The 25327-nt window shown below is 41.7% G+C and overlaps 1 protein-coding gene across 5 annotated transcripts in view; it reads right to left on the bottom strand.

Moving 5' to 3' along the window:
- The window catches only part of cnsta (consortin, connexin sorting protein a), a 110044-nt gene that overhangs the window by 62431 nt on the left and 22286 nt on the right, over window positions 1-25327 (bottom strand). For 3 of the 5 annotated variants that reach the window (XM_063055482.1, XM_063055487.1, XM_063055483.1), the window contains 5 exons: window positions 23914-24336; window positions 23197-23381; window positions 13793-13823; window positions 12471-12557; window positions 7241-7352 (listed from right to left, as the gene is read on the bottom strand). In XM_063055482.1, coding sequence (XP_062911552.1) covers window positions 7241-7352; window positions 12471-12557; window positions 13793-13823; window positions 23197-23381; window positions 23914-24277 — 779 coding nt within the window. In that variant the 5' untranslated portion in view covers window positions 24278-24336. The remainder of the gene's footprint in view (window positions 1-7240; window positions 7353-12470; window positions 12558-13792; window positions 13824-23196; window positions 23382-23913; window positions 24337-25327) is intronic. The other 2 variants (XM_063055484.1, XM_063055486.1) reach the window with 2 other exon arrangements.

Here is a 25327-nt window from a genome sequence, read left to right as displayed (position 1 = left end):
AAAAAGCAACATTTGACTACATATTTGCCTGTAATCACTGTGTTCTTGTCAGCACTTTTCAAACCATTTAATGTAATCAGTTTCAAAGTGTAATATTTGTTCAACCAACACAACGAATGAAATAAGGTTAATGCTGGAAATCTGAAATAAAAACTGCTTTGTTAATCAACATCCAATGAGAGGAGATAAAGAACTGATATTTCAGGTTGATGACCTTTCATCAGAACTGGGAATAGAAATACACAGATTTTAAGATGTCAGGTTGCATGGAAGAGAATGAGAGAAAGAAGTAAACATTTTTCTACAAGGTAGAAAATGTTATCACAGTCAATTATAAAATAACACAGCATGGAAGCAGGCTTTCCGACCAACTCATCCATGCTGAACATAGAACTTACAACATTACAACATAGGAATAGGGCCTTTGGCCCACAACGTTGGGCTGAACCAATTAATCAGATGGCCAACTAAACTAATCCTTTCTGCCTACACAACGTCCATATACTTCCATTTTCCTTATATTCATGTGCCTTTCTAAACGCATCTTAAAAATCCCTGATGTATCTGCCTCTACCACCACCACAGGCAGGGCATCTTAGGCACCCTCCAGTCTCTGTGAAAAATTTATTCCTCGGATTCCCTTTCAATTATCTGTCTCTAAGCTTAAGCCTACAACCTCACATTTTAGACACCTCTACCATCAAAAATAGACAGTAGCTAAGCACCCCATCTCAGAATTTTATACCATTCTCTCATGTTACCATTCAAACTCCTTTGCTCCAAGGAAAATAAGACAAAGCCTATGCAATCATTTCTGCAAAAAGAAATTGTGGGAACCCTCGCTGAGATATTTGCAACATCACAATTGTACCAGAAGACTGGAGAATAGCAAATGTTGTGTCTTTATTTATGGAAGGCAGTAAAGATAGACCTGTTAACACAGACCTGTTAGCCTAACATCTGTGGTAGGTAAGATGGTAAGCTGGAAGGCTTTCTGAGGAATAAGATATATTAACATTTGGAAAAAAACGGTTTGGTTAGAGGTAGCCAGCATGCTTTGCTCATGGGATATCTTGTCTTATGAATTTGATTAAGTTTTTTTTTGATGAAGTGACAAGGAAGGTTGACAAGCAGAGGGTGGCAGACAGATTATGTGGATTTCATTTTAGGCTTTTAATAAGGTTCCACGTGGTAGGTTGCTTTGCTTAATCGAAGACATAAGCATAGAACATAGAAATCTACAGCACATTACAGGCCCTTCAGCCCACAATGTTGTGCCAACCATGTAAACTACTCTAGAAACTGCCTCGAATTTCCCTAGCACATAGCCCTCTATTTTTCTAAGCTCCATGTACCTATCTAAGATGCTCTTAAAAGATCCTATTGTACCTGCTTCCAACAGTGCTGCCGGCAGTGCCTTCCACGCAACCACCACTCTCTGTGTGAAAAACTTACCCCTAACATCCCCTCGGTACCTATTTCCAAGGACCTTAAAACTAAGCCCCTCGTGTTGGCCATTTCAGCCCTAGGAAAAAGCCTCTGGCTATCCACACGATCGATGTCCGTCATCATCTAAGACACCTCTTTCAGGTTACTTCTCATCCTCAGTTGCTCCAAAGAGAAAAGAACAAGTTCACTCAACCTATTCTTATAAGGTATGCCCTTCAATCCAGACAACATCCTTGTAAATCTCCTCTGCACGCTCTCAAAAGTATCCATATCCTTCCTGTAGTGAGGTGACCAGAACTGAACACAGTACTCCAAGTGGGGTCTGACCAAGGTCTCGTATATCTGTAACATTACCTCACAGCTCAGGACCTGTGCAGGACCTCAAGATCTCTCAGGTAATAATGAAAGAACTGATTGGAAATTATGTTTTATTTCGCTGGAAATTATAAGGAATTATCAAGAACATTATTCTAAAACCAAATGTAATGCCCTGTTAAGATCTTTACTGCTCATACTGTAGGGTATTTCATTTAGTAGCTTTCTGTAGAAGTAGTGTGTCCTGCTGATAGTGCTTGGGTTTCAGTTAAAGAAAAGGGGCAGTGATGTTCAACTTAGGAATGTTGTGTCAGCCAATCAGGAAGGTGGAATTGGGAGAAGGTTCTAGAGAAAGCTGGGTGAAGAGAGATTTATGATGGTGGTGTTTGTGGTCCTTTTGGCAGGAGGTAGAAAGAGAAGATTGGGAGAGATGGCCATAGGATTCAATCCCATGGGAAGACGCAATTGCAAGGGGTGCTTCGCGCATTGAAGGAGTCCAAGATGGGAAGTTCTACCAGTGATTAGTATGCGAATTTGTGAGTAATGGTCACATCCAGCTTTTGGAAGATACGAGCTCCAACAATGTGTACAATTAGACTGGTTTAGTTGTAATGGTCCCTTTTTTTTTCTTTTCCTCTTAATAACTGGATGATAAAACTGAAATTAATAAATACACTTTCTTTATAATTGTATGCAGTGTATGATCTGTTATTTCCTGCCAATGGATAATTGTATATGGGTAGTATTTACACAGTATTTGCTCAAATCAGGGTTTTGTTAATTGAAACATCCCAGCTTTCCTGTTTGGTTGGACCCATATCATACCGACTCTAGATGTATATTGTTTAAGAAAGGTGGCTATCTCACCAATGAGTTCATTGGCTATTAGCAGAGCTGGCTGACGAGCCAAGTTTCAAAACGAGCCTGGTGAGGGGGCTTCACAAGATAATAGGACAATGATGGCATTATTTAATATTTAGCCCAAATGTATTTCAGAACCATTGCGACGAAATCCTAAGGATCATTCATTACGGACTGTGCCTTTAAAAAGAGAGTGAGTGTAGAGAGAGAGAGAGGAGAGAGAGAGAGAGAGAGAGAGGAGAGAGAGAGAGAGAGAGAGAGGAGAGAGAGAGAGAGAGAGAGAGAGAGAGAGAGAGAGGAGAGAGAGAGAGAAGAGAGAGGAGAGAGAGAGATAAGAGAGAGAGAGGAGAGAGAGAGAGGAGAGAGAGAGAGGAGAGAGAGAGAGGAGAGAGAGAGAGGAGAGAGAGAGAGGAGAGAGAGAGAGGAGAGAGAGAGAGGCGAGAGAGAGAGGCGAGAGAGAGAGGCGAGAGAGAGAGGCGAGAGAGAGAGGCGAGAGAGAGAGGCGAGAGAGAGAGAGGCGAGAGAGAGAGGAGAGAGAGAGAGGAGAGAGAGAGAGAGAGGAGAGAGAGAGAGGAGAGAGAGAGAGAGAGGAGAGAGAGAGAGAGAGGAGAGAGAGAGAGGAGAGAGAGAGAGAGGTGAGAGAGAGAGAGATGAGAGAGAGAGGAGAGAGAGAGAGAGAGAGAGATGAGAGATGGAGAGAGAGAGATAGAGACCGAGAGACCAAGAAGCTCATGAGTCGCTATGGTGATAGAAGAGCGGAGCTATATAATGGACAGCTGGTGTTCAGCATGTTTGGATATATACAAGATTCGCCGGTTTTCTGGTGCACAAACAGAAACACAGAAAAAACGGACACTGGATGAGCTTTGAGTGCCCACAAACAGGTGGGTTTTGTGGATCGATCGGGAGAATCCACCAGTGGCTCTCACAGTGTGGGAAAAAGGGTGACCGGTGGAAAGCTATCAGTGTGTTTAACCCTTGCCTGGGTTGATAGTTTTACCACAAAGACGGTACCTTTAGTGTGGTCACACTTGGTGACCTTAAAGAATTCGGAGGACCACGGAAAGATCGACGGCATCGGCTTACTTGGATAACAAATCACCTCTCTCTTTCTCCTCAGTTCGACTCAACTCAATGTCACAAACTGAACTGACTTCCTTTACATACCATCGTAAGACTGTGTCAATCACCACCTAAGTTTGAAGAAGTTTGGGTTTTGTATTTACACACCGATATATGCATAAACTCTGCTAACCTGTTTGATTTATCTGGTTTTATGTTAGGCTTTATTACGTAGTTACTAATAAAATAGTGCTAGTTAACAGCAAAACCAGACTCCAGATGTGTTCCATTTTTGCTGGTTCTTTTAACCCGTTACGAGTATGTAACACCATCTACCTTCAAGATTTAAAAAAGACTAAAATTTATCAAGTAGCAAAAAGCAGAATAACTTGAAGCTAAGAGATCCATACTCAATATAAATGTGACAACTCATTTTATAGAGGGAACAGAGTCATAGTCATAGAAAAGTATAGCATAGAAACAGACCCTTCAGCCTACTTAGTCCGTGCCGAGCCATTTAAACTGCCTAATCCCTTCGACCTCCACTGGGACCATAACCCTCCATACCACTACCAACGATGTACCTATCCAAACCGCTCTTAAATGTTGAAATCGAGCATACAACACATGCTGGTAGCTTGTTCCACAATTTCACAACCTTCTGAGTGATGTTTCACCTCATGTTTCCCTAAAACTTTTCATCTTTCACTCTTAACCCATGACCTCTGGTTGTATTCCTACCCAAGTGGAAAAAGCCTGCTTGCATTTACCGTATCTCCACCCCTCATAATTTTGTATACCTCTATCAAATCTCCCCTTAATCTTCTATGTTCCAAGGAATAAAGTCCTAGCCTATTCAATCTTTCCTGATAACTCAGGTTCTCCAGACCCAGCAACATCCTTGTAAATTTTCCATGTATTCTTGCAACCTTATTTAATTTTTCTTGTAGATAGGTGACCAAAACTGCACAGAGTACTCCAAATTAGGTCTCACTAATGTCTCATATAACTTCAACGTAATATCCCATCTCCTGTACTCAATACTTTGATTTATGAAGGCCGGTGTGCCAAACACTTTCTTTGCAACCCTAGCTCTTGGCTTTGGAACGTCTTTGTTTTTTCTATATACTGCTTGAATACATAATTAAAAGCAAATTACTGAAATTTCCTGAAGAGTGTACCAAGCATGTTTAAATAAGACACATTCTAAACAGCAGCTGAGCATTTGTCTCCGACTGTAGACCAATGAAAAAAGATACAAAATAAATAACAAATTTAAAAATCTGCTAAATATGTTAAAATAAACAAAAGAATCTGCAAAGAATCTGCAAGGTGAAACAATTTGCATAAGCTTTGCTGAAAGTGCTCCACAGTGCTAACTGACTTTTCCTTCTAATGACGTTTGAAATTTCTTCCAGTATTCTCAAAATACTTGTCTTTCATTTCCACCATAAACTTCCCAACCACTGACCCAAGACCTCTCCATGGCAAATTTGACAATGTTCACAACATTTAGTCATAAGATAATTTTTATTTTATTTTGAAATACAGCACAGTAACAGGCCCTTCTGGCCCACACCGTCCAATTATGTCCGGGAGACCAATTAACCTACTTACAATATGTCTTTGGAATGTGGGACGAAACCAGAGCACCCAGAGGAAACCCACGTGATCACAGAGAGAATGTACAAACTCTTAACAGATAGAGACAGGAATTGAACCCAGTCACGGGTACCGTAAAACATTGCACTAACTACTACACTACCATACCAAATTGTATTTATCATAAGCAAATTGTATTTCTATGTCCTCATGAAACACATTTCCAACCAACTCTGCTTTTGCTTCCGCTCGCTTGCTGCCACAACTCTTATCTCTGACTGTATTACTTGTGACCATGACCATTTAAGGACACTACTACCTTGCCTTCTGAAGATTTAGGGTTATTCAAATGGTCTCAAATTTAAGGCCATGTTCCTATTTGCACCATCTCAGTCACCCTTGAGTCCTGATCTCACTGCTCTACACTGAAGCTATTAAACAATACCAATTTTAAAATTCTCCTTATGTTTTAAATCCCTCCAGAGCTTTGCTTCTCTTCCACCTCTTTTACCTTCTTCAAAACTACCAACTTCTGAATTATCTATTTCCATCAAATTCTCATCTCAGATACAACCAGTTTTGATCCCCCCACCACTGGTGATTACGCCTTAGGGGGAGGCATGTCAACTTCAGGAATTTCTGAATTAAAACTTAATGCTTCTCTTATCTTTTATTCCTCTTTACCTCACTAGTTTGTTGACTAAGACTTTGTGATCAGCTTGAACTTCTTCCAGAATAACTCCGTATCAATTTAATATGATAATAATCTTATTGTATTAAATGCAATACATAGAAGCATTTTGCTAGTGTTAAGACTGTTGGACCTCTTCTAATTTCAAGGATTTATTTCAGATTACCAGCAATATTCTCATATCTACATTAAAAAAATGCAAATGCTTACTTTATTTTATCAATATTGAAGTAATAATATTACTAAAAAAGCACAAGTGAGAAGATCACAAAAAGCCCTTTTAGGACATAACTTGGCATGCTTCTAACCAAACTCTTACAAGATAAGAATTCACAATTCGGAACATCTTGACTTTATTAAAACAATATAGTTGTGTGATACTGAACAAGTTTAAGCATCAGAATCTGATCGTCTCTAATCTCAAAACAAATGAAATTCTTACAGGACTACACAGGGTAGACACAGGGATATTGCCACAGGCTGGGGTATCCAGAACCTGGAGGGGTCAGTATCTCAAGGTATGGGTCAGCCATTCAGGACTATGAATCATCTGACTGTAGAAAATCTTTAGAATTTTCTAACCAGGAAAATCACCAAGTACAATCAAGACAAATCAGTGGAGCTTTTGATAACAAGGGAATCAAAGGTTATGGAGTTAGTACAGGATAGTAGTGCTTACACATACTTATTACAGCAAGCGAGGCAGCCATTCCACCCATCAAGTCCACACTAGTTCTCAGCGACTATCAGTCCAGTGCCCCATCTTACGTTCCACTGACCATGCAACTTCTTCCCTCGCTCACATCCCAATCAGCTTTAGCTTTGGATCCTTTCCGCTATCACATGCACTAAAGAGGAATATTTACAGTGGCCAATTGACCTACCAGTATGTCGTGAAGATGCAGTAGGAAACCAGAGCACTTGGAAGGCATGGAGAGAATGACCAAACTCTCCAAATACAGCACCTGGGGATAGTGTTCTCAGATGATACTGTGTGACAGCAGCATCAACTGGTACACTACCTTGCCATTATGACAAAATAAGACTTTGCTGAATGGTGGTGCAGGCAGGAGGGATTGAATGGACCACCTCTACCACTGTTTTAGTGTTACTTGATAAATTGTTCTTCAGCTTGGAACTAAGTAATTGAAACAATCCCAAGTGAACCATTAAGCTCCAGCGAATGTCCAAAAACACAATGTAACTCATCAATATTTGAATCAACTAAAAGTACATAATAATTGTAAATGGCGAACATACCGACAGTGCGATGAACATAGTTCCGTAAGTTTCTTTATTCTATCAGTGTCTAATGATGTAATAGCCTTCCCTGCTGAAGTCTCCCTGGTCATTGCAGACTTCTGTTTTATTTCTGCAAGATCAGAAAAAATCAAGTGAACTTACTCTTCCCAATGAAATTAATACTTAAAAGTCTTGGCTGTCAAATCTATCCATAAAGCATTCACCAGAAAGCACAACTAATCAAGTGCTTTGTGCTCCGATGTGTCCCTTATTATCACATTACATAGAATGCTAAGTGAATGAGTAATAAATGTTTTAATTGCATGATATGACAGAACATACAAACATTAAAAACATTTTTAAATCAAGTTCTTCAGTGATCACGTTTCCCATTTTTCTCAGTTTCGAAAATCGTATACTTGTCAATTTCAATTTATTGCCATTCAATTTGCAAGTCAAAGAACACTGGTGAGCAAAAAATAAATTGAGATCACCATTGCCTATTGAGCATATCACTCTTATCAAATGGAAAAGCTTTTGCAAATGAGTAGTCATTTATTCTGCAGAACAGTCAGGAACAATCCATTCCAAAATTACACTTTATTTGAGATAAACTGAAACAAAGGAAACTGGGTGGCTGTAATTTTACTTAACCTCAAATTAGGACAACAAAACTATCAATGCACAGAATACTTCTGAACAACTACTTCCTAGAACTGCTACAAAGAATTCAACCTTGAAGAACAAAAAGTTAAGAAAAACATAGCAGAACAGACATGAGTAGTAGATTATAAGAAACAAGCAAAACAATCTACAAATTAACTGCACTGTTTGGTGCTGATTTCAACTGCTCCTCTCTAAACAAGGATAAAACTGTTGTAACTGCCATTGGGAAACCATGACTGGTAACACCTGAAAATAGTGCAGTTCCAAACAGAACCCTTGTTATAATCCCATTGAAGTTGACAGAATTTATTGTACAATTCCTTGTGAATTATTACCCATAAAGGTACTGATAGTTTTAAATGTCATTTCAATCATTTGCAACCTGCAGTAAGTACAGTACAGAAACAAGCCAATCAGAAGTTTACCTCTGCAAGTATGTGTACACAAGCCCCCTCAAGCTTCATCTAAACCTTTTATTTGCACTTCTTTTAACTGAACTATTTAATAGATATATACACTGCAAATCAGTTTTTTCCATATTTATCATGTATTTCATGACATATGCCAGTGATATTAAACCTGATTCTGATTCTTTTCCTTGCTTCTTAAGACAGACGCTCCTGAACGTTTCCACTTTGTACCCCAGAATGTTACTCATTGTTATATCATATTAATTCTTAATATTCTCCAGGCACAGAGATCGCTCTTTAGTTCCAAAACCTATCAACTCATCTTCAAGGACTCTTCTCATGTTGATATTTTTTTGCTTATTTATTATTATTTCTTTCTTTTTTGCACAGTTTATTGTCTTTTGCACACTGACTGAACACCGAAGTTGGTGTGGTCTTTCATTGATTCTATTATGGTTATTATTCTATTATGGATTTATTGAGTATGCCCCCAAGAAAATTTATCTCATGGTTGTATATGGTGACATACATGTACTTAGATAATAAATTTACTTTGAATTTTGAATGGATTTATTAGTAACAACTTTATATGAATATCTTCTAATTTTGATCTCAGCACACAAATGTGAACATCTCTATAATCTTAAAGACCTAACAAGTCACTCTTGGTCTTCCCATTTCTAAAGAGACCAACTGGTATAACATACAATATAGAATAGTACAGCACAGTACAGGCCCTTCGGCCCACAATGTTGTGCCAACCCTCAGACCCTGCCTCCCATATAACCCCCCACCTTAAATTCCTCCATATACCTGTCTAGTAGTCACTACTGTATCTGCCTCCACCACTGACTCAGGCAGTGCATTCCACACACCAACCACTGAGTAAAAAAACCTTCCTCTAATATCTCCCTTGAACTTCCCACCCCTTACCTTAAAGCCATGCCCTCTTGTATTGAGCAGAGGAGCCCTGGGGAAGAGGCACTGGCTATCCGCTCTATCTATTCCTCTTAATATCTTGTACACCTCTATCATGTCTCCTCTCATCTTCCTCCTCTCCAAAGAGTAAAGCCCTAGTTCCCTTAATCTGTGATCATAATGCATAACTTTCTAAACCAGGCAGCATCCTGGTAAATCTCCTCTGTACCCTTTCCAATGCTTCCACATCCTTCCTGTAGTGAGACGACCAGAACTGGACTCGGTACTCCAAGTCGGGCCTAACCAGAGTTTAAAAGAGCTGCATCATTACCTCGCGACTCTTCAACTCTATCCCTTGACTTATGAAAGCTAACACCCCATAAGCTTTCTTAACTACCCTATCTACCTGTGAGGCAACTTTCAGGGATCTGTGGACGTACCCCCAGATCCCTCTGCTCCTCCACACTACCAAGTATCCTGCCATTTACTTTGTACTCTGCCCTGGAGTTTGTCCTTCCAAAGTGTACCACCTCACATTTCTCCGGGTTGAACTCCATCTGTCACTTCTCAGCCCACTTCTGCGTCCTATCAATGTCGCTCTGCAATCTTCGACAATCCTCTGCACTATCTACAACACCACCAACCATTGCGTTGTCTGCAAACATGCCAACCCACCCTTCTACCCCGACATCTGGGCCGTTAATAAAAATCACAAAAAGTAGAGGTCCCAGAACCGATCCTTGTGGGACACCACTAGTCACAACCCTCCAATCCAAATGTACTCCCTCCACCATGACCCTCTGCCTTCTGCAGGCAAGCCAATTCTGAATCCACCTGGCCAAACTTCCCTGGATCCCATGCCTCCTGACTCTCTGAGTAAGCCTACCGTGTGGAACCTTGTCAAATGTCTTACTAAAATCCACAAAGATCACATCCACTGCACTACCCTCATCTATGTGCCTGGTCACCTCCTCAAGGAACTCTATCAGGCTTGTTAGACACGATCTGCCCTTCACAAAGTCAGCTGGCTGTCCCTGACCAGACCATGATTCTCTAAATGCCCATAGATCCTATCTCTAAGAATCTTTTCCAACAGCTTTCCCACCACAGACGTAAGGCTCACTGGTCTATAATTACCCGGACTATCCCTACTACCTTTTTTGAACAAGGGGACAACATTCGCCTCCCTCCAATCCTCTGGTACCAATTCTGTAGACAAGGATATAAAGATCCCAGCCAGAGGCTCAGCAATCTCTTCCCTCGCCTTGGGAAGCAGCCTGGGGAATATTCCGTCAGGCCCCGGGGACTTATCCGTCCTAATGTATTTTAACAACTCCAACACCTCCTCTCCCTTAATATCACAACATGCTCCAGAACATCAACCTCACTCATATTGTCCTCACCGTTATCAAGTTCCCTCTCATTGGTGAATACCGAAATGAAGTATTCATTGAGGACCTCGCTCACTTCCACAGCCTCCAGGCACATCTTCCCACTTTTATCTCTAATCGGTCCTACCTTCACTCCTGTCATCCTTTTGTTCTTCACATAACTGAAGAATGCCTTGGGATTTTCCTTTACCCTACTCGCCAAGGCCTTCTCATGCCCCCTTCTTGCTCTTCTCAGCCCCTTCTTAAGCTCCTTTCTTGCTTCCCTATATTCCTCAATAGACCCATCTGAATCTTGCTTCCTAAGCCTCATGTATGCTGCCTTCTTCCACCTGACTAGATTTTCCGCCTTACTTGTTACGCGTGGTTCCTTCACCCTACCATTCTTTATCTTCCTCACCGGGACAAATTTATCCCCAACATCCTGCAAGAGATCCCTAAACATCGACCACATGTCCATAGTACATTTCCCTGCAAAAACATCATCCCAATTCACACCCGCAAGTTCTAGCCTTATAGCCTCATAATTTGCCCTTCCCCAATTAAAAATTTTCCTGTTCTCTCTGATTCTATCCTTTTCTATGATAATGCTAACGGCCAGGGGCCAGTGGTCACTGTCCGCCAGATGCTCACCCACTGAGAGATCTGTGACCTGACCCGGTTCATTATCTAATACTAGATCTAGTACGGCGTTCCCCTTAGTCGGCCTGTCAACATACTGTGACAGGAGTCTGTCCTGGACACACTTAATAAACTCTGCCCCGTCCAAACCCTTGGAACTAATCAGGTGCCAATCAATGTTAGGGAAGTTAAAAGTCACCCATGATAACAACCCTGTTATTTTTGCACCTTTCCAAAATCTGCCTCCCAATCTGCTCCTCGGTATCTCTGCTGCTACCAGGGGGCCTATAGAATACTCCCAATAGAGTAACGGCTCCCTTCCTGTTCCTGACTTCCACCCATACTGACTCAAAAGAGGATCCTGCTACATTACCCACCCTTTCTGTAGCTGTAATAGTATCCCTGACCAGTAATGCCACCCCTCCTCCCCTTTTCCCCCCTCTCTATCCCTTTTATAGCACTGAAATCCAGGAATATTGAGAATCTATTCCTGCCCTGGTGCCAGCCAAGACTCTGTAATGACCACTATATCCTAATTCCATGTATGTATCCAAGCTCTCAAGCTTTCCTGATGAACATAAACACTAATTCTGTTTTTTTTTATTAACAAGGTAATTACCAGAATTGCCCTAGGGCCCAACAATTTTTTTGTGCACTGGCTCTTTTATAGGATACCTGTGAGTGCTTAGCCATTTATGCCAAAAAAAAAAGAAATAACCAAGTATGTCAATGCTCATGGAACTAGAGGGCAATCCATTACGATCAGGTGTAACAATTTTCCTGAAACTTCCATTTTAAGCTACGTGTATAATCTTATTCAGGAAGATGTCGATCTTGCATGCCAACCAAGGTTATTAAAAACATTTCTCTTTGTACTATACATCCCTCCCCAAACCTTTCTGTAACATGAAACTAATATTTTCTCATTTCTTCAGTTCTATTCAAGGGTCGTTGCTTGAAATAACTTTTCTATCCACAAATGCTAACTGGCCTGCTGAGCGTTTGTGGGGTTTTTTTTCTGTTTCATAAGAAGCAAGAGTATTTCAATGTCACTTGCATCTTTTACAGCAAGGAAATGAACAGAAGACTTTTACCAACTAAAACGATGCAGGATTACTGAAATTTCTCCAATTTCATAAAATGCTTTCATGAAAGAAACTGAAAATATAACTAAATATCTGTGTCTTGATCAAACTCAGAAATAGTTAGGTTATAGTCTTCATTACAGATATGTCCTGTCCATACCCCAGCATTCCTGAATGGCAGTAAGATTTGCTAGCAACTTTTGATGATACACTTTTTCCAGTTGAATAAATTGTACCGCTTTCTCATCTGAGTACAAGCTAAAGGAAAACACTCACTGTTAATGCATCACGTGATTACATAATTGTAAATTCAAACTCATGATTTTAGCACATAAAAATTACACTACTTAAAAGACCAGAACTTCCAACATTTAAACTCCAACTTGAGATGTAAAAGCAGGATTACATCAACAATATTTCTAACTGTTTGTTACAGAAATAAATTTCATACCTTACTAGGAAGAATTTTTTGTTTATTACACCAATCAAAAAATGTTCTGATGTGCAGAGCATAGTTCTCATTACGAAAAAAAACTAACCCAAAGCAGGTCAGAATACAGATTTATATATATTTTCACATGTATATCGAAACATACAGTGAAATGTGTTGTTTACGTTCGCAACCAACACACCCAAGGGATGTGCTGAGGCAAGCCTGCAAGTGTCGCCATACATTCCAACACTCAACATAGCATGTCCACCATGCTTGGCGGAACAACACAGGGCATAACAAAACAGAACATACCAAGTAATAACAGTGAAACAAGTCCCATTCCTTCCTCCCTCCCACACATACACAATCCTTTAACTTCAGGCCAAGTCGTCTTCTTGGGTCTCCAGCAGACTTGTGATTCACAATCATTGGGCCCCTTCTTCCCCAGTGGACTTGCAGAGATTCACAATCCAGGCTCCAGACATTGGGCCTTGTCAGAATATGAAATCATTTGCCACGTGCGACTGAGATTAATATAATCTGGTGTACCACATGGATAGGTGCTGGAGGAGAAAATGAGTGAAGATGTGAAAAAGGAGAAAAGGATCTAGCTGATCTAAGTCAGTTTCAGTAATGTCTGGAATCTGATGGTGAAACTCCATAAATGGCATCAATGAAGGCAGAGGAATGGGACATATTTGGGTTGCAAGATACACTCCATGGGTCTTCAGGTCTCAGGCAAACTTCACCACCCACAGATTGGGGAGTAAGAATAGGAATAGAGGTATTCACTCGATTTTTACATTATGATTTTTATGTGCAGTGTGTGCATAAGGACATTAAGCATAAATTCACCTCCAATATTGTTTCAAATATTTAACAATGGGAGTAAGAAATCTCCATCCGAACAAGGTTCGAGAATAAATTTAAATCATTAGAATTGCTTAACTCTTGAACCACTGACAGGACAAAAATTAAGACAGAAGAGGGGAATAAGCGGAAGAACTTAACTTGCTAGAATATGAAAAATTAAAAAGTTAAAAGGATACATTCTTCTTCATCAAAATAGATTTCAGCAATCTGAAATTAAGAAAATAATAATCAGTGATTCCAGAACAAGGCCGTCATGTTTACTGTACTGCACTTTAAGACTATACAGAGAACTGATGAAGTGGCAGGTCTGCTCATACATCATATGGTTTTACATATATGGTCTTAAATTTAATCAAAAAAAAGATATGTAGATATGTTGATGCTGCTTCTTTTTTAAATATACAGCGAATTTAAAAAATGAACCAGACTGGGAAAAAAAAGGCATTTTTAACAGACGTACATTTAAATAAGGTGCATAAGAAAACAAAAATGTTATTGATGAGCACTGATATGTTTATTGAGTTTTACTATCTGACCCAGTGATTGATAAGTTGGATACAATTATCGTTACCTATCAAATTATATAATTAGAATATTATTAACCAAACCCAGTTACCAAGGAGATTTCAGACATATCTGCTGTCATCACTGAAATAAGATTAGATTAGATTCAACTTTATTGTCATTGTGCCGAGTACAGATACAAAGCCAATGAAATACAGTTAGCATCTAACCAGAAATGCAAAGAATAGTTTTATTTACAAAATAACTGAATAAAAAGTCCTGCAGTACACAAATATAAAAGTACTGAGACAGTACAATATGGGTGCAATCCTGCTTAGCGCTGTGATGTGAGGTTCAGCAGTGTCACAGCCTCAGAGAAGAAGCTCTTCCTGTGCCTGCTGGTGCGGGAGCGGAGGCCCCTGTAGCACCTAGCAGATAGGTGGAGAGTAAAAAGCCCATGGTTAGGGTGAGATATACCCTTGATAATGCTTTTCGCCCTGCACAGGCAGTGTTTATGGTAGATGTTCTCAATGGTGGGCAATTGGTGCCAATAATCCACCGGGCAGTTTTCACCACACGCTGAAGTGCTTTGCGGTCCGATACAGGACAATTGCCATACCACACTGAGATGCAGTTGGTGAGTATGCTCTCAATGGTACAGCAGTAAACGTCCGTCAGTATCTTGGGACAGAGGTGAGCTTTCTTGATGCTCCGCAGGAAATAAAGGTGCTGTTGCACCTTTTTGATCAGGATGGAGGAGTTCAGGGACCAGGTGAGATCCTCGGAAATGTGGACACCAAGGCTCCACAGGGGACTGTCTTGTCTCCCTTTCTCTTCACCATTTGCACCTCGGACTTCAACTACTGCACAGAATCTTGTCATCTTCAGAAGTTTTCTGATGACTCTGCCATAGTTGGATGCATCAGCAAGGGAGATGAGGCTGAGTACAGGGCTACGGTAGGAAACTTTGTCACATGGTGTGAGCAGAATTATCTGCAGCTTAATGTGAAAAAGACTAAGGAGTTGGTGGTAGACCTGAGGAGAGCTAAGGTATCGGTGACCCCTGTTTCCATCCAGGGGGTCAGTGTGGACATGGTGGAGGATTACAAATACCTGGGGATACGAATTGACAATAAACTGGACTGGTCAAAGAATACTGAGGCTGTCTACAAGAAGGGTCAGAGCCATCTCTATTTCCTGAGGAGACTGAGGTCCTTTAACATCTGCCGGACGATGCTGAGGATGTTCTACGAGTCTATGGTGGTCAGTGTTTGCTGTTGTGTGCTGGGGCAGCAGGCTGAGGGTAGCAGACACCAAAAGAATCAACAACTCATTCGTAAGGCCAGTGATGTTGTGGGGATGGAACTGGACTCTCTGACGGTGGTGTCTGAAAAGAGGATGCTGTCTAAGTTGCTTGCCATCTTGGTCAATGTCTCCCATCCACTACATAATGGACTGGTTGGGCACAGGAGTACATTCAGCCAGAGACTCATTCCACCGAGATGCAACACAGAGCGTCATAGGAAGTCATTCCTGCCTGTGGCCATCAAACTTTACAACTCCTCCCTTGGAGGGTCAGACACCCTGAGCCAATAGGCTGGTCCTGGACTTATTTCCTGGCATAATTTACATATTACTAGTTAACTATTTATGGTTTTATTACTATTTAATTATTTATGGTGCAACTGTAACGAAAACCAATTTCCCCCGGGATCAATAAAGTATGACTATGACTATTTGAAGCTTGATACACGCTCCACCACAGCTCCGTTGATGCAGATGGGGACCTGAGTGTGGCTCCTAGCATGCCTGAAGTCCACAATGATCTCCTTAGTCTTCTAGGTGTTAAGGGCCAGGTTGTTGTTGGCACACCACGTAGCCAGGTGCTGGACCTCGTCCCTGCAGGCCGTCTCATCATCCCCTCTGATCAGGCCAACCACCGTGGTGTCGTTTGCGAACTTGATTATGGAGTTAGAACCATGTACAGGAACGCAGTCAAAGGTGAAAAGGGAGTACAGAAGAGGGCTGAGCATACAGCCTTTAAGGCACACTGGTGTTCAGGCTGAGAGTGGAGGAGGAGAGGTTGTCTAACTTAACTGATTGGGGTCTGTTAGTCAGAAAGTCCAAGGTCCAATTGCAGAGGGATGAGCTGATACCAAGCTGGCTAAGTTATATTAAAAATTTTTTTAATGTTTGCATCTTGAAGCATCTCAAAATATAAAGACTGGTGATTGTATATTCATCATTCATGCCCAGAAATTTAAAAAACTTTGTTTTGATGCATCCCTAATACCTAATCTATACCCAATAAACTTTGTAAATACATGTATGTAGAATCATAAAAGTAAATGGTCATTTAAGCCAGCTTCTGCACAGCAGATAACTTTGTCCCATTCACTCCTTCCTTCCCTGCAGCGCTACTAGTGATTTTTCTCCAAATGTATGTTTAATTCCCTTTTCAAAGCACCAACTGACAGTTTGCTTTCGCCAGTCTTATACAAGTTCCAGACAAAGAATTTTAATGCAAGTTTTTCCTCATCTTTTGCCCACTTTGATTATTCCCCCAGTCCTTAAACAATCACAAATAGAAAATGATCCTCTCTTTACACTATATAAACCAGCAGCAATCCAGTTTATCAGTATCAAACTGCATCATTAACTATTCTCCAATGAAAACAACCACAGCTGCTGAAAGGTTGTTTTTATGTGACTGGAAGCACGTGACCAGTGGTGTACCACAAAGATCAGTGCGGGAAAATTACTATTAGTTGTATGCATTAATTATTTGGACATGAATGTAGGAAGCGTGATTCACAGATGACTGAAAACTTAAGTCAATAATGAAGAGGGTAGCCTCAGGTTATTTGAAAATGTTAGTCCGCTGGAAAAATGAGCAGAGCAATGACAAATGGATTTTAATCCTGTTAAGTTTTGCATTAAGGGCCACAGTGGCAGAGCAGTTCGTGCAACACGAATACTAAGAGTTCAGAGTTCAGTCCCAGCATCCTCTGTAACAGTCCGTACGGCCCCCACGCTCCCCCAGTGGAACATGTGGGTTTTCTCTGGGTGCTCCGGATTACTCCCAATCCTAAAATGCACTGATTAGTAGGTTAATTGGTCATTATAAACTGTCTTATGATTAGGTTAAAGTTAAATCGGGGGTTGCTGGGCCAGAAGGGCCTATTCCGCGCAGTATCTCTAAATAAAGTGTGAGATTGATGCACTTTGGGAACACTAAGGCACACATAATGAACTGTAGCTCTGAAGAGTTGAGAAACAGAAGAATCTTGAGATACAAGTTAAAAGATCCTTGAAGTTGGCAGCACAGGTAGATGAGGTAGTGAAGGCAGCACCTTATCTACCAGTATTATCACGGGCATAAAACATAAGAGCAAGGAGGTTATGGTACAGCTTTATACAACTATGGTACAACTTGATTTTAGCTTAGGCCAGGGGTTCCCAACCTATTTTAATGCTATGGACCAATGCCATTAAGCAAGGGGTCTATGGACCCCAGGTTGGGAACCCTTGGCTGAGGCCATCAATGAAATACTGTGTGCTATTCTGGTAATCAAACTATAGGAAAGATGTGTTTGCATTGTAGAGTGTGTGGAGATATTTACCAAGAGGTTGCCTTGAACGGAGCATTTAAGTTGCAAGACCAGAAGAGATAGCCCAGGCTTTTTCTCCCTTGGAGCAGTGGAGGTTTGAGATGGCTGGCAAGGGAGACTAATGAGGTAGTGCATTCCCTGCTGACACATAGGCAAGGCATCTAGGTTCTCAGTACCATCCATAAAACTGCTTCTCCACTGAATGGAAATGGACTAGAGGTGCCCAGTAATCAGCACAGATGGCCTATATTTAACATTTATCACATTCAAATATCTCCAATTGTTTCCTTAGTTTTACCTGACAGTCTTTGATTTCGCTCTATTCTGGCCAGATAATATATTGATGCTAGTCCTCCAATTAAGTAGTTCTACTTTAGATTTCCCCTTGCCACAACATAAACCTCCTTTAACCTGTCCCTGGCCCAGGCAGTTGTCCCCACAAGATTCAAGACCGCCACCATCGTGCCAGTGCCGAAGCATTCTACTGCCACAGGCCTGAATGACTTCCGCCCAGTTGCACTCACCCCCATCATTGCAAAGTGTGTTGAGAGACTGATTCTATCACACCTGAAATCCTGTCTGCCCACTACCTTGGACCCCCATCACTTTGCCTATCTCACCAACAGGTCAACAGAGGACGCCATCTCCACGGCACTTCACTCTGCCCTGACCCACCTGGACTGCCCCAACTCTCACGTCAGAATGCTGTTCATTGACTTTAGTTCGGCATTCAATACCGTGATCCCCTCCAAGCTGATCGCCAAACTTCACCAGCTTGGTATCAGCTCATCTCTCTGCAACTGGACCTTGAACTTCCTGACTAACAGGCCCCAATCAGTTAAGTTAGACCACCTTTCCTCCACCACTCTCACCCTGAACACCAGCGTGCCTCAAGGCTGTGTGCTGAGCCCTCTTCTGTACTCCCTTTTCACCTATGACTGCGTTCCTGTACATGGTTCTAACTCCATAATCAAGTTCACAGACAACACCACGGTGGTTGGCCTGATCAGAGGGGATGATGAGACGGCCTGCAGGGACGAGGTCTAGCACCTGGCCGCGTGGTGTGCCAACAACAACCTGGCTCTTAACACCCAGAAGACCACGGAGATCATTGTGGACTTCAGGCATGCTAGGAGCCACACTCAGGTCCCCATCTACATCAACGGAGCTGTAGTGGAGCGTGTATCAAGTTTCAAATTCCTTGGTGTCCACATTTCTGAGGATCTCACCTGGTCCCTGAACTCCTCCATCCTGATCAAAAAGGCACAACAGCGCCTTTATTTCCTGCGGAGCATCAAGAAAGCTCACCTCTGTACCAAGATACTGACAGACGTTCACTGCTGTACCATTGAGAGCATACTCACCAACTGCATCTCAGTGTAGTGCGGCAATTGTCCCGTATCGGACCGCAAAGCACTCCAGCGTGTGGTGAAAACTGCCCAGCGGATTATCAGCACCAATTGCCCACGACTGAGAACATCTACCATAAATGCTGCCTGGGCAGGGCGAAAAGCATTATCAAGGATGCATCTCACCCTAACCATGGACTTTTTACTCTCCTTCCATCCGGTAGGTGCTACAGGAGCCTCCGCTCCCACACCAGCAGGCACAGGAAGAGCTTCTTCCCTGAGGCTGTGACTGTGCTGAACCTCACATCACAGTGCGAAGCAGTATTGTACCCATATTGTACTGTCTCAGTACTTTTATATTTGTGTGCTGTAGCACTTACTTTTGATGCACAGTTATTTTGTAAATAACACTATTCTTTGCAATTCTGGTTAGATGCTAACTGTATTTCATTGGCTTTGTATCTGTACTCGGCACAAACATAGAAACATAGAAAATAAGTGCAAGAGTAGGCCACTCGGCCCTTCAAGCCTGCACCGCCATTCAGTATGATCATGGCTGATCATCCAACTCAGAACCCTGTACCAGCCTTCTCTCCATACCCCCTGATCCTTTTAGCCACAAGGGCCATATCTAACTCCCTCTTAACTATAGCCAATGAACTGGCCTCATCTGTTTCCTGTGGCAGAGAATTCCACAGATTCACCACTCTCTGTGTGAAGAAGATTTTCCCTAATCTCGGTCCTAAAAGGCTTCCCTTTTATCCTCAAACTGTGACCCCTCGTTCTGGACTTCCCCAACATCGGGAACAATCTTCCTGCATCTAGCCTGTCCAATCCCTTCAGGATTTTATACGTTTCAATAAGATCCCCCCTCAATCTTCTAAATTCTAACGAGTATAAGCCTAGTCGATCCGGTCTTTCATCGTATGAAAGTCCTGCCATCCCAGGAATCAATCTGGTGAATCTTCTTTGTACTCCCTCTATGGCAAGGATGTCTTTCCTCAGATTAGGGGACCAAAACTGCACCCAATACTCCAGGTGTGGTCTCACCAAGACCTTGTACAACTGCAGCAGTACCTCCCTGCTCCTGTACTCGAATCCTCTTGCTAATGACAATAAAGTTGAATCTAATCTAATCTCCTGATTATGATGGTCTTGGTTCCAAGGCTATGGAAATACACATATACTGAAAAATCAGAGTCCCATTGCTTTAAAGCTTTTAAATTCCAAGCTTGCTTACAGTGAACAAGCTCACAGGCTCTATTACAGAAACACAGAAAACCTACAGCACAATGCAGGCCCTTCAGCCCACAGAGTTGTGCTGAACATGTGCCTACCTTAGAAATTACTAGGCTTACCTATAGCCCTCTATTTTACTAAGCTCTGTGTACCTATCCAGGAGTCTTTTAAAAGACCCTATCGTATCCGCCTCCACCACCGTTGCCAGCAGCCCATTCCAGGCACTCACCACTCTCTGAGTAAAAACCTTACCCCTGACATCTCCTCTGTACCTACTCCCCAGTACCTTAAACCTGTGTCCCCTTGTGGCAACCATTTCAGCCTTGGGAAAAAGCCTCTGACTATCCACACGATCAATGCCTCTCATCGTCTTATACACCTCTATCAGGTCACCTCTCATCCTCCGTCGCTCCAAGGAAAAAAGGCCAAGTTCACTCAACCTATTCTCATAAGGCATGCTCCCCAATCCAGGCAACATCCTTGTAAATCTCCTCTGCACCCTTTCTATGGCTTCCACATCCTTCCTGTAGTGAGGCGACCAGAACTGAGCACAGTACTCCAAGTGTGGTCTGACCAGGGTCCTATATACCTGCAACATTACTTCTCGGCTCCTAAATTGAATTCCACGATTGATGAAGGCCAATACACTGTACGCCTTCTTAACCACATAGTCAACCTGCACAGCTGCTTTGAGTGTCCTATGGACTCAGACCCCAAGATCCCTCTGATCCTCCACGCTGCCAAGAGCCTTACCATTAATACTATATTCTGCCATCATATTTGACCTACCAAAATGAACCACTTCACACTTATCTGGGTTGAACGCCATCTGCCACTTCTCAGCCCAGTTTTGTATCCTATTAATGTCCCGCTGTAATTTCTGACAGCCCTCCACACTATCCACACCTCCAACCTTTGTATCATCAGCAAACTTACTAACCCATCCCTCCACTTCCTTATCTTAGATCATTTATAAAAATCACGAAGAGTAAGGGTCCCAGAACAGATCCATGAAGCACTTCACTGGTGACCAACCTCCATGCAGAATATGACCCATCTACAACCAATCTTTGTCTGCTGTGGACAAGCCAGTTCTGGATCCACAAAGCAATGTGGATCCCATGCCTCCTTACTTTCTCAATAAGCCTTGCATGGGGTACCTTATCAAATGCCTTGCTGAAATCCATATACATTATATCTACTGCTCTTCCTTCATCAATGTGTTTAGTCACATCCTCAAAAAAATTCAATCAGGCTCGTAAGGCATGACCTGCCCTTGACAAAGCCATGCTGACTACTCCTAATCATATTATACCTCTCCAAATGTTCATAAATCCTGCCTCTCAGGATCTTCTCCAACAACTAACCAACCACTGAGGTAAGACTCACTGATCTATAATTTCCTGGGCTATCTCTACTCCCTTTCTTGAATAAAGGAACCACATCCGCAACCCTCCAGTCCTCCAGAACCTCTCCCGTCCCTATTGATGATGCAAAGATCATCGCTAGAGGCTCAGCAATCTCCTTCCTCGCCTCCCACAGTAACCTGGGGTACATCTCATCCGGTCCCAGCGACTTATCCAACTTGATGCTTTCCAAAAGCTCCAGTACATCCTCTTTCTTAATACCTTTCTTATCCTAGAAGAACTTAACCTAGGCTTAACCTAGAAGAAGCATGGAGTTGGCAAGTTAAAGTCTGGGCTTCTGAAAAATTTGATTATTTGATCCAAAACCATTTTGCATGCTCTTATCAGATAAAATTATCCCTGCTTCTAGAGCACAGGGATTCCCAACCTGGGTTTGATGGACCCCTTTGGTTAATAACAGGGGGATATGGCATAAAAAGGTTGGGAACCCCTGTTCTACAGTATCATTTTCCCACCCTCTTTTGTTGTCCCTTCATTGTCTTGGATCCTATTATACCATGCAAGCATAAAAAGAATTCTAAATAATATCCAAAAATATTGAGAGGGAGGAGAAGATGGGGCGAGACGCAGCTCACAGTGGCCACTCCGGTGGTGATGTCTGTTATTTGTCAAGTAGGGTGCCATGCACAATCCTGATTTGATGGAGACTGAGGAACATCTGGTGAAACTTCTGAAATGCCTGCTTCGCTGCTGCTGCTACTGTGTGGTCCAGAATCTCCGGAGGAGAAGGCCCCGAGTCCTCAGCTTTGATTGTTGCTTGGCGGCTGGGGCTGGGTCGAAGCGCTCAGCAGAGGATGATGCTCGGAGAGGCTGCGTCGGAGGGCTGGTCGGAGGCTTGAAGTTTTCAGACGGACTCAGAGTCCGCTGCGGTCGGGTGCTTCCAATGGTGCTGCATCGGCAAGTTTGCGGCACTTGGAGGATCACGGCAGGGAGAGTTTCTCCCTTCTGCCGCCTGCGTGAGATGATGAATCTATCGGGACTTTGAGACTTTTTTCACCGTGCCCATGTTCTGCTCTTTATCAAACTATGGTATTGCTTTGCACTGTTGTAACTATATGTTATAATTATGTGGTTTTGTCAGTTTTAGTCTTGGTTTGTCCTGTGTTTCTTGTGATATCATTCTGGAGGAACATTGTATCATTTTTTAATGCATGCATTTCTAAATGACAATAAACGAGGACTGAGTGTCCTCATAGTCTAATCTAAATAGATGTGAATTCCTGAAAGTAATAGGCAAAAATAAGTCAACAAGAGTATAGTATGATTTCCTGGGGAAGGATTTTGTATTCAGATTCATGTGCTTATTTAAAATGTACTCTGAATAAGAAATAATCCCTTTCACTTTACATTTTAAGAAAAAATATTTTAAGTTTACTGAATATATCAAAGTAAATACACACAATCAAAACCCATTGTGAGATATATGGGTAAGATGTAGCAGCTCCGGTACCTGATGAAGAAGGTGTGGCAGAATGCCGCAATCATTTGATTCTATAGCTTTCTGGATACAGTTGAGTAGATCCTGGAGACGTCCCTCTCTGTCATCCTGTTGACACCTTTCTCCCAACTCATCACTGCCCTTGCAGGTATCAGTGCTTTGTGCTTTGAAAAAACCATCTGACAAAGGAATAAAATCTGACATGACAATGAGATTGTTAAGTAGTGATACAATGTACCTCAGCCACAATCGCATGACATTCCTGCCAGTAATCAGACCAGTGAAAAAAAGTCATAAATCACAAACGCAACAGTGATGAGGCAGAGTTGAAACTCATCAGTTACTTTACATTTTTGCAACTGAGTATTTGACAATACAACAGCCAAGTCCTTCAGAGTATTTAAATGCATAAGTATAATTTTGATATTCGTGAACTTGGGCAAAATTTAAAAGGATTCAATATTATTTCAGCATGTGCAGTGAAGTTGGACAGTGAGAATTAACAGATAAATAAAATGCTATCTGCACATGGAACTTTGTTTCAGGAAACATTTCCACCTTTCCTGGGACAAAAACAGGAAAGAAAACTGGGAAAGAAAACTGGCAAAGAAATTTATTTGAAGGAGCAATAATGTATTTCTTTCCATTTGGTTAAGAGGATATATGCAGGCTTCAAGATTCTCAATTTTGATTCATTTGAGCAACAAATGATTATAACTGAAAATTCACCTGAAGGGATGGCCTTCAATATGCTATGTACATTCGAATTGCAGACCATCTCCTTCTCCACTGATGGTTCGTTATTTGGGATAGTGATGCTGTTTGAAGCCTCGATATTAACATGACCATCTGCACCTATGCAGTCATTTTGTTTAATCTCAGGGCCAGTCCGATCACTGTCTTCTTCATTATTATTGAGTAAATCCTGCTCATTGCCTCCTATAATTTCATCACTGGATGATGACACTAGCCGTGCTTCACAAATCTGATTTTTATTTTCATCTGAAGTTAGAGAGGTGGAGTTGGCCACACACTCACTGCAGTGTGTGTCGGCTGTTTGCAGTTCAACCTTAAGCAATTCTTCTCCATCCATGAGAACTGTAGATCAGCCTGGAAATATCAATTTCTTTCAGAATTCCTTTTAATGTACATCTGTTAAATAAAGTAAAAATCAATTTATTGGGGGAAGTATTAATTCAAATCAGAACCATAATAGTTTTAGCACACAATTTTTGTTTCTCTGAACAGCATATTGGTGTGACAGTGAACAGATGTGCGACTTACAAGGATCTACCTTTAAATATCACAAAACTTTCACAACTGCAGTACTAGAATCCATCATGCAGCAGTGTCAACAGTTATTATACAGCATGTTTTTCACCAGTTGACAGCTGCTGCATTGCTCACTCTTTTAATACCTCTTCTATACACTTTGCTGGTCTTTGACAGGAATTGATGAGAACATTCCTACCAGGACAAAGGAGATAGATATTTAACCAGATAGATATGGGGGCCATTGATATAATGAATCTTTACTTAAACTATGGCATAGTGACTGACTGTGGAAGTAGTGGCTTAAGGGTGTTTGTGTACTGCTGGCCAAGACACAATGAGAATCCTTGTGATCTACTTGATATCAAACAGATGAGGTATGGTGATTAAGGTAAAGCCAGGTGGGACTGTGGAGTAAGTTTGAATGTGGATGATTTTGTTAAAATGCTGAGGAAGTTGGCACGGATTAACAAACAAGATGTCTTCATGATAGATGGGAAAATAAACTCCCTCAAGTGGACTAACACTCAAAGGTGCTCATTTATTTAAATAACAAAAAAAACCTGAAGTCGTGAGAGAGCAACAGCTTGCAGGGCGGGAGCCAGTTAAAAGTTCCAAGTCCGGTCAGGAGTGAGTCACTGTTTGAAGAAGCGAGTGAGAGAACGACATATTGAGAATGAGAATGACATTTTGTAGGAGTGAATCACTGAGCCAATAAAAAGAAAGGAAGTTTAAGCAGAGCAGCCATTGTGGGAGCAGGGCAGAGTCAGAATGGACCAGCTTTGACTCAACAGACTTGGGCAAGCACAAAAGCAGGCTCTAAGTAAACTTTTTGTATCTTGTTATCTGTTAGTAAATAGCTGGTGCACTG

This window comes from Mobula hypostoma, chromosome 8, assembly GCF_963921235.1.
Source record: "Mobula hypostoma chromosome 8, sMobHyp1.1, whole genome shotgun sequence".
NCBI classification, from domain to species: domain Eukaryota; kingdom Metazoa; phylum Chordata; class Chondrichthyes; order Myliobatiformes; family Myliobatidae; genus Mobula; species Mobula hypostoma.
This window is presented reverse-complemented; position numbering and strand designations above follow the sequence as displayed.